This window comes from Sapajus apella, unplaced genomic scaffold (assembly GCF_009761245.1).
Source record: "Sapajus apella isolate SASKATOON/1434 unplaced genomic scaffold, GSC_monkey_1.0 scaffold197, whole genome shotgun sequence".
Lineage (NCBI taxonomy): Eukaryota > Metazoa > Chordata > Mammalia > Primates > Cebidae > Sapajus > Sapajus apella.
Window position 1 is genome coordinate 207,503 of NW_022437137.1, and position 9,919 is coordinate 217,421.

General features: G+C 39.7%; 1 protein-coding gene and 1 long non-coding RNA gene across 26 annotated transcripts in view; one reads left to right on the forward strand and one right to left on the reverse strand.

Annotated features, from left to right (window-relative positions):
• Positions 1 to 1,662, reverse strand: part of LOC116543810 — a 26,575-nt gene extending 24,913 nt beyond the window's left edge. The window contains exon 1 of the long non-coding RNA XR_004265715.1: positions 1,596 to 1,662. This is a non-coding gene — a long non-coding RNA (uncharacterized LOC116543810). The remainder of the gene's footprint in view (positions 1 to 1,595) is intronic.
• The window catches only part of RBFOX2 (RNA binding fox-1 homolog 2), a 290,327-nt gene that overhangs the window by 122,464 nt on the left and 157,944 nt on the right, over positions 1 to 9,919 (forward strand). The window contains exon 1 of one of the 25 annotated variants that reach the window (XM_032269692.1): positions 9,683 to 9,916. The exons of the other annotated variants lie outside the window; for them this stretch is intronic. Coding sequence (XP_032125583.1) covers positions 9,902 to 9,916 — 15 coding nt within the window. The 5' untranslated portion in view covers positions 9,683 to 9,901. Of the gene's footprint in view, positions 1 to 9,682; positions 9,917 to 9,919 lie in introns of those variants that run through there. 25 annotated transcript variants of the gene reach the window in all.

Genomic DNA, 9,919 nt, shown 5'->3' on the forward strand with positions numbered 1-9,919 from the left:
ATGACATTTATATGTTAATTTTTAAAAAGTACAAAATGGTCATATTGTGAAAAGTTGTTCTCCCATTCCTGCCTTGAGTCCCCAGTATGTTTCTGCTATCGGCACTGAATGTTTTTTACTTCTTGTATATAATTCCTCCTTTTCCTCCCATTTTAAAAACCACTGGTTTAAAAGCCATTGCTAAGGCTTTCTTTTTTCGCTTAATGATATATGCAGTATGCATGCCTTAATGATAAGGACATGTTCTGAGAAATGCGTCATTAGGTGACTTCATTGTGAAAACGTCATAGAAAGTACTTAAACAAACCTAGATGTATACCTAACTATATGTCATATGGTATAGCCTAATGCCTTTAGGCTGCAAGCCGGTACAGCATGTTACTGTACCAAATACTGTAGGCAATTGCAACACAGTGGCAAATATTTGTATATTTAAACATATCTTAAGCATGGAAAAGGCACAGTAAAAATATGATATTATAATCCTACAGAACCACCATGGCATATGTGGTCCATCATTGACTGAAACATTGTTATGCAGTGCATGACTAAATTAGAGTATTTCATAATGGTGTTTTAAGAGCTTCCTCATCCTCCTTTCCAAGGCTCTACTGTTCAGTGTTTCACTGAATGGATAAGCCATAATTCATTAAACAGAAAAGTCTTTTTTTTTTTTTTTTTTAAAATAGAAAAATCTTGTCTTAATTTTCATGTCACTACCTGCTCTGTAAACAGCATTCATTCATATTAATGGAACTGAACTCCTGAATGTGACTGTGCAGAATATTTCTCTTCTTGATGGTTGACTATCCTAACTAGCTGAGAGGATTTTCCCTTCTTTAAGGACCAAGATGTTTAAGATTCAGTCATTTTGGAAATAAATCCTTCTAAATTGTGTTGTGTAACTATAAAATGTATTTCTTCTTAACAGTAAAATAGTGAGCATTTTAAAATGGTTTTAACACAATTATCAACATCAGTTATTGTTTAGGAATATAAAAGACTAATATTTTAGGAGCTTTTGCTGGTTTTGCCTTACTAAGTGAAACCATTTTGACACATATCATCTATCTATTTGGCCTGCTTTTTGGATTTTTTTTCCTCTTCATCTTTCTTGTTTCCTATGTTGGCTGCCTCTAACATAGTGTTCCTTTTTCCTCTGGTATTTATTCCCCACTGCTTCCCAGTTCCCTTTCTTAATTTGCTTTGTAAATTTGTGGTGGACAATCAGCCAGATAACCAGGACAGAAATATTTCTAAAATAAAAACAGATAGGTCCAGAGAGAAGGCCTGCTGGAGTTTTCCTCCAGTTGAAAATTTTGGAATGAATGTTTTGGAATTCTGGATACTTAGAGGGCCTTTTTGCTTCCTGGTTATTACCATGTTCTAGGACAGCTCTGTCTAATGGAACTTTCTGTGATGATAGAAATGTTTTATGTCTGCCCTATCCGTTCTGATAGTCACGATATCCTGATGTAGTTCTTGAGCACTTGACATGTGGCTAGTATTAACTAAACTTTTAATTTTAATTAAATTCAGACCACATGTGACAACTGGCTGTATGTTAGGTGACATAGTTCTAGACTGTAGTTAACTAACTTAAATACAGCAAGCTTGATTAGAGTAGACCTTGAACTAGGATGCTATTATTTTATAGTGCTGAGAAGAATAAATTTTTAGTTTTGGAAGGGACACAATTTGTAATGTAGATTATCAGATTAGGTTAAAGTAAATTATTAAATTGGAACTGCCTTTTCATATTGACATTACAGTTATTTCAAAGCATAGCATTCTAAAGCCATTGATACCAGCGTTTATTTATGGTTTGTATCTGTGGCAAAGCTGTGAGTCCTTTTGGTAACTAGGGTGAAATTAGTAGCACTCTAACTTTATTTATAGGACTTGGTTAGATAGTTGCCTGAGTGCCAGAAACTCCTACAAAAAACTTTGACCTTCCCTAACAAAAACTCAAAGGATAAAATGTTCCATAGTAGAAGATCTCACTTGTATCTGACATATACAAAACATTACTTTCTAATGGAGCAGTCTGTAACAAACAAACAAAAAAATGCATAAATAATTAAAAGATTTTGGTAACCGCTAGGAATAAAACAAATAGGTCACATTAACAGAGAGTATGGACTTGTGGGGAAAGACCTCCAACTAGATAGAGTAGTCTGGAGAGTTTTATTTGAGGAAGTGATATTTAAGATGAGATCTAAAAGATAAGAAGGAGCCAGCCTTGCAAAGAATGAAGGTAGAATGAGGAGGGATTTCAAAAAGAGGAAATGAAGGGTGTGCAGGAGAGGAATTGACACAAGATGAGTGTCTTTAGAACAGTGATTGAGAGGAGATATGATATGAAGTGAGATTGGAGAGGTGGGTACCTAGCAGGTCACATAAGGCCTTAAAGACCATCATAAGGAGTTTGGAAAGAAAAAAAAAATGTAATGTGATACCATAGAAGCGGGAGAGTGATATGATCTGGTGTTTGTTTCTCAAAGTTTCTCTGGCTGCTGTGTGATGAGTGTTTTGGAAGGGAGCAACAATGGAAATAGGGGAACTAGTGTGATACTCAGGAAAGAGATGATGGTGGTTTGGGTTAAGGTGGTGGCAGTGGAGATCAAGTGAAGTCACACGCAGAACTTGCTGTAGGCTGATGTGAGGGATGAGGGGTGAGGGAAGGGTTTCTGGCTTTCTTAATTGTCAGGTAGTGCCAGGGGATTTCAAGGGTGGTGATGGTGGAGAATTAAAGACCCAGTTTTGGGCATGTTTAATTTGACATGTTTGTGTGACAGCTGAGTAGCCATATTGGAGCATGGGACGAGGTCTCTGCTAAGGATGTAACTTGGTAGTTATTAACATGTTGATGGTATTTGAAGTGATGGGAATGGATGAGACAACTCAAAGACGACGACTCGGGATGAACTCCAAAGAACACTGTCCTTTTAGAGGTTTGTCCAAGGAGAAGCTGTAAAGAAATACTGAAACAGAATAACTGATGATGCTTGAAAAAACAACAACAACAAAAGCGACATTGTAGTATACAGTATCAGAAGCTAGAAGAAGAGAATGTTTAAGTAGGATGTCAACTTTGTTGAATCCTGCTAAGAGGTCAGATAAAAGTGGAAGTAGTAGACCTTGATAAGTTGATTTAAAGGAGTGGAGGGCTTGGAAACTTTGTTTTGAGTAGATTGAAGAAAATGAGGGATAAAGAAATTGAGATAGGTATAGACAACAACTTTTTCAAGATTATTTACCCTGAAGGGGTGAGCAGGGAAATAGCAGGTAGCTGGAGGAAGATGAGGGGTCAAAGGAAAATTGAAAAAATTAGGGTTCATTTAGTCATTTATTTATTATAAGACATTAGATTTAGTGATAAGAGATTGAATGCTTCTCATTTAAAATGACATAGTTAGATAGAAAATTAGCTAAGAGGTTGTGTGCAGTGGCTTATGGCTGTAATCCCAGCATTTTGGGAGGCTGGGGCAGGATTGCTTGAACCCAGGAGTTCAAGACTAGTCTGGGCAACATAGCAAGACCTACCTCTTCTCTACAATTTTTTGTTGTTGTTGTTAGCTGAGCGTGGTGGCATGTACTTGTAGTTCCAGCCACTTGGGAGGCTGAAGCCGGAGAACAGTTTGCCCCTAGGAGGTCAAGGCTGCAGTGAATCATGATTGTGCCACTGCACTCCAGCCTGGGTAACAGAGTGAGATCCTGTCTCAAAACAAACAGTTAAAAAAATAAAAGAAGAAAATTAGAGTGAATAGTGAAGAGCAAATGAAGGAGGTTTGAGGAGAAGCAAGAATAGTCATTTTGGGGAGTAGGAAAGTTTACAAGGGCAGCTTTGGTAAGATTGCTTGGCATCATTGAGTGCCATTTGAGGTTTGTGATCATAAATACATAGTGAGGTCAGTCAGCTTGGTTATGTGATTTTTCGCCAGCAACATTCAGCTGATTGGGAATAGGCACTAGAAAATGCAGATAATTGCATTTAACCAGGATTGGAGTTTTGTCAGGTGGCAGTGATGGAGAGGACAAGTGATTGAGGGTATTTGCAAGGGAGAGATTATAATTATGGAACACAGCATCAAAGTTGGACAAAGGAGGTGCAGAACCAGAGCAGGTAGATAATGAAAAAGTGGCTGAGATGGGAGGATTTCATGAAGTCAAAAATTGTAGTGGAGGGGATACTAGAGCAAGTTAGTTAGAAACAAGGGAAGTTATTTGAGAGTATAATTGAAACATAGTGAAGAAAGAAAGATCTCTTAGGTTAGTGCAGTTTTCTAGTTCATTCCTTTGTCCTTTCCCCTTTCCCCTCTCCCCTCTCCCGTCTCTCTTTCCTTTCTTTCTTTCGACAGAGTCTCACTTTGTTGCCCAGGCTGGAGTGCAGTGGTGCAGTCTCAACTCACTGCAACCTCTGTCTTCAGGATTCAGGTGATTCTCCTGCCTCAGCCTTCTGAGTAACTGAGACTACAGGTGCACCACCATACCCAGCTAATTTTTTTGTTTGTTTGCTTGCTTTTTAGCAGAGACGGGGTTCACCGTGTTGGCTAGGCTGGTCTTGAATTCCTGACCTCAAGTGATCCGCCTGCCTCAGCCTCCCAAAGTGCTGGGATTACAGGTGTGAGCCACTGTGCCTGGCCAAGATAATGCAGTTTTTGGTTTTGGGGATAGTAGCTCTGGGTTTCCTAATAACTGGGAGTAGGAGCCCTTAGAAATCACCTGTTTCCCTTCTCTAAGAGGCTAGCTTTGAGATGGACCCCTTTCTCCTTGTATACATCTGGAGCTTAGTTTAGACATCATAGAAAGTAACCACTGTTCACACAAGTTTCTGGGTCTCTTCTCTTAATGACATCAGTAATAGCAGTGTTTTGGCCAGTGCACAGCTGTTGGAAACTTATGTGCAATATGTGTACACCAGCTCCCAAACCCTATATTTGTCGTTTCTTGTTTTTCACTTTTTTCTTGAGATGAGAGTCTCACTGTGTTGCCCAGGCTGGTCTCAAACTTCTGAGCTCAAACAAACCCTCCCCACTCAGCCTTCTGAGAAGCTAGGATTATAGGCTCACAACACCACATCTGGCTTCATTTGTTATTTAAAGTCTTGGTAATGGGAAGAGATAGAGTGCAAGATTATATCCAAGGTAAGTTTTTCAGTGATTTTTTTCCAGTCTTGATTCAGTTTCCTCAGTGAATAAGTATGTTTTAGTGGAAACGATCTTGGAATCTTAAAAACTAGTATTGAACTTTTGTCCCTTTATTCACTAGCTGTGAGACCATGAGTGTATTATGTAACCACTTTGGGCCTAAATTTCCTTTGATCTGTGAAAATAATAATAGGGCCTATCTTACAGAGATATTGTGAAGATGCAGTGTGATAATGTATGCAGAGTTGTGGTACATAATATGCTCTGAGTAAATAGAAGTTGCTGGTGGTTTTACATTGAAATCAGCAAGTAGGAGAGGAATGTTCCCTCTTTTGTCTTCCACAGTGGTTTACATTCCCTAACTGGAAAGTGGCAACCATATCTACTCCTTCTCCCATGAGTCACTGCTGCCACATGCGGCCACTGCCTCCATCTAGACCGGCTTCTCAGATTTCAGTGTGCCTGAGAATTACCTGGGGCTTTTGTTATAATTTGATTTTGAGTTTGTACGTCTAGGGTGGGGCCTGAGATTCTTCAAATCTAAGGAACTTCCAGTTGATGCTCATTCTGCTGATGCTGGTCCACGTGTCACATTTGAGTAGCAGAATTCTATTAGAGATTGCCCTGTGGGAATCCCTGCTATTTTAAGCTGAGAGGAAGTGAGAGAAAAAGAGCCTCATTCTTTCAAATTTTTGTTTTTAAGTCAGATTCATAAACAATACTTATACATCTCATTTCTCTAGCTTAGTGTTGTTATGGTGAGCCTGCATTGTCTCTACCAGTCCAGAAAGTGATAGGAATATAAATTATGTATAGAGGGCTGCCTCGGATGTCATTTGAAAAATTTTCAGTGCCTGATTTCTCAGGTACATTTTTGAAAAATTGTTCTGGCTCCCCAGGTGTACCTACTTCTCCCCACTATCCTCTTATAACCACAGAGAAAGTCATATAAAACAAGCAGCCTCCCATCCTGGCCAACGTGGTGAAACCCCTTCTCTACTTAAAAAAAAAAAAAAAAAAAAAAAAAGGAGCCTGGTGTGGTGATACACACCTGTAATCCCAGCTACCTGGGAGACTGAGGCAGGAGAATTGCTTGAACCCGGGAGTTAGAGGTTGCAGTGAGCAGAGATCATGCCACTGCACTCCAGGCTGGGCCACAGAGCAAGACTCCATCTCAAAAACAAATAAACAACAACAACAAAAACAAGTAGCCTCTTGAATTATTGGAGTCAGAGGCAGAGAATCTAAAATGTGGCTCTACATCCTTTCTGCCCACCATACTCTTTACATTGCAAAATGCAGCATTTTTGAGAAGTAGGAATTCAGGATGCAAGGTTAGAATTATTGACAATACCTATATTGCTGTCCCAGATTATCTGATTTTTCTTTCTCAGAAGCAAGCATGCCAGAAACTTCCTCTGTGGGCCCTCCTCAGAAGGCTTTCGTCAATACTCAAATTGATGGATTTTCTCCTCTGAATTAATAGATAGGCTGATAAGCTTCAGAGTACAGTCACACAGTCTGGTAACATACTCTCCTGTTAGAATGAAATATGTATGCATCTTAATCTCTGTGTATAAGATTATGATTCTTTTTAGAGTCTCTTTATAGTGTGGAATTTTTACACCTTTTTGTCTCTTAATGTGGATTGTCCATAGCTATAAAGCATAACTTTCCTTATTTGACTTTGATAATTGGAAAGAAATCTTTTTTTCTCTTACCACTTTGTTTCCCTTTCTTTTCTTTCTTGCCTTTTTTTTTTTTTAAGGTAGAAAAATGTGAACATGCAGGAGCATGTATAAAAAAGATAGCTTAGCTTCCCTGTGGGTTTTTGGTTTTTGTATGTATTCATAAAGGAAACATACCAGAAGAGTTGGTGGACCAGACTGACCACCTAATTTTAAAGATTATGATCAGAAAGGGAACGGATGCATTTATAGTAGGAATTTACAAGCCCTTCCTGTAGTTTCAAATAAGTTTATAATGGTTCCATCTGTAGGAATTTTAGAGCTAGTTTCAGAGTTTTTGTGACATATTTAAACTTTTCTTACTTTATTTTGAGGGTTTCTTTTCTCGGTATTTTTCTCCTGCTTTGCTGCAGGGTATGTCTTTTATCTTTATCCTCTCCCAAACTTGATTAAAAGATAACACTATAAAGTTACAGTATGAAAATCCAAAATTTCATTGTATTTATTTTATTGATTCTTGGTTAAGAATGAATGACTGAGGGCTGGGCATAGTGGCTTATGCCTGTAATCCCACACTTTGGGAGGCCCAGGCGGGTAGATTGCTTGAGGTCAGGTGTTCGAGACCAACCTGGGCAACATAGTGAAACCCCATCTCCACCAAAAATACAAAAAAATTAGCCAGGCATGGTGGTGTGCACCTGTGGTCCCAGCTACTCTAGAGGCTGAGGTGGGAGGATCGCTTGAGCCTGGGAGGCAGAGGTTGTGATAAGCCAAGATCATACCACGGCACTCCAGCCTGGGATACAGAATGAGACCCTGTCTCAAAAAAAATGAATGAGAGTCAGTAATAATAAGACTCTTCAAAGAGTTTGAAAAACTAATCTCTTATCACTGTAATTTTAATATAGTTATTTAGAGTATAGTATAGGGTTTTGACTTAAGATTTAGGGCAGGAGCTGTGAAACTAGAGAGGAAAGTTGTATATAAAAACTGATTATGGACATATAAAAGAGTCTAAGTAACAATTTATGGAAAGTCAAGGTTTATTTAGAAAACAGGCTGTCTCAGTTTCAGGCTTAGAAGTCCTTATTCCTCTTTTGTACTAGAAATGTGGTAATCCTGCCTTCAGAAGAAGCAGAGAGATTCATTGTAAAGAAAAAGAAAAGGTTTGGGTGAGGCCAAGATGAATACCTGCTCCACCTTTCCAAGTTTAAATGAGCTGGGAGTTTAAAGTGGGAGGAGAGAAAAGGCTGTTCCGTGGAAAGCATGTGTTTAGTGTGGAAGTAAAGGAAAAGTGAGAAACCCCACTATGGCAGGTAATTAAGCCCGGAGCACATATAATGGGAAGTATTAGGTAGGGAGAGCCAAAGTACCTGCATGGGGCCTACCTTGAGTGTGAGACTTGTAGACCTTACTTGGAGATTTTATAAAGAGAAAGGAGCTGTTTCAACATGTCTTGAAGGGGAATCAAAACCCTGAGGCAGCTGGAAGGTGGTTTTTGTTTGCTTTTTATATTGTTTTGTTTTTTCTTTAATGAGTGGAAGGAGTGGAATATTCCTCAAAACATGTTACCCTTTGAGAATGTTTTTTGCACCTACTGTGTGCCAGGTACTTACGCCAAAGACTCCATGGCCAAAAATAGATGAGCCAAGACCAGATGTTAGATCTCCACCCTGGAAGATGTGGAAAGGAGATATGATTGGAGTAGTAGCCTGCAGAGGTGGTCAATGTCATGTTACAAACAACAGGCCCCACAGAGAAAGGAGCTCATTCACCACCGGGGTGTGCTTTTGGATTTGAACATGGAGAAATGGGTCAGGGAATCAGGGACCAAGCATGGGCATTGGTATTAGCATTAGAATATGGGGAATAACTCTATTGTTTTCTGAATAAAAACCATTAGGTTATTTGATACTTGTTCACCACTGGGTGTAATGAATGAAACCTGCCTGGCATATAGGAGGCACTTAATAAATGTTTGAACTGAACTAAAATTAGAAATTAGAAATCCTGGTGGTCACCAGGAACATGGCAGATGGTTTACATAGTTACATCGTTACAGCACCTCCGAAAGGAGTATTACACTTATTTTTTGGTTGAGGAAACAGAAGCCTGGACAGGTTGGAAGATTTCCCCAGGCCATCACGATAGTCTTCTAGATCTAGAATTTAAAGCCAGGCCATGTACCTTAGCCTGTCTGTGTGGTTAGTAAAGTGTCTGTATCATGCTAGGAGCTCATGATGCACTTGACTCCTTCAGAAGCTAGGCTATGTTGATCTGAACTAGGGCAATAGTAATAAAAAGGATGAAAAGCCTGTTCAGTTTTATATCTAAGTTTTCCTGTGTTTTAAAATCTTGTAAGATTGAGAATTATTGGTGGTGAAATGACAAAGAATAGTGGTGTCAAGCAGACATTGTGTGAAAGGAATGTGGGCTCTGGGGCAGGTTCTGTGTGCATGCTTGGCTTCTGCAAGAGGCTCCAGAATTGGAGCATAGGGGAAGCTTGGCTGACTCGCCTTGATCTTAGAGGGCAGAGTTTTTTGATTGTTTCATTCATGTTTAAAGAACTCATCTTAAACTAATTTACATCTAGCACTAGAAACTGGTGCTGGTGGTTTATTACTGACCCCACCCATCCCTGTCTTTTGCAATAATCTTTGTGAGTGGTGACTGTGTTTCTAGAAGTAGAATTACAGAGAGAGATTCCCTGAAGGCAAATACAGAGAGAGTGTGCTGTACACTCTAGTTCAGAAACTCAGGACTGGGAACTCCCAGAGAGAATGAGAGAGTGAGAGAGAGGGGGGGGGGGGGAGAGGGAGGGACGGAGGGAGGGTGAGAGGGGAGGAGAGAGAACAACAGAACAGTCAGTTGGAGAGGAGGGGGGAGGAGACCAGTCTTTTTTAAAGGATTTTTTAACTCAAGTGATTTTGGGGGGTTTCTCCGCACCTTGAACCCGTGTCCCCCTCCCCCCCAGTTCTGGCATCTTCTTTCCTACGGTTCACTGAAGTGCCTTTTTGCAGTCCAGGATCAACTGACCGCTGAGTTTGAGCAGCCCGATCTGACATGATGTACCTCTGGGTG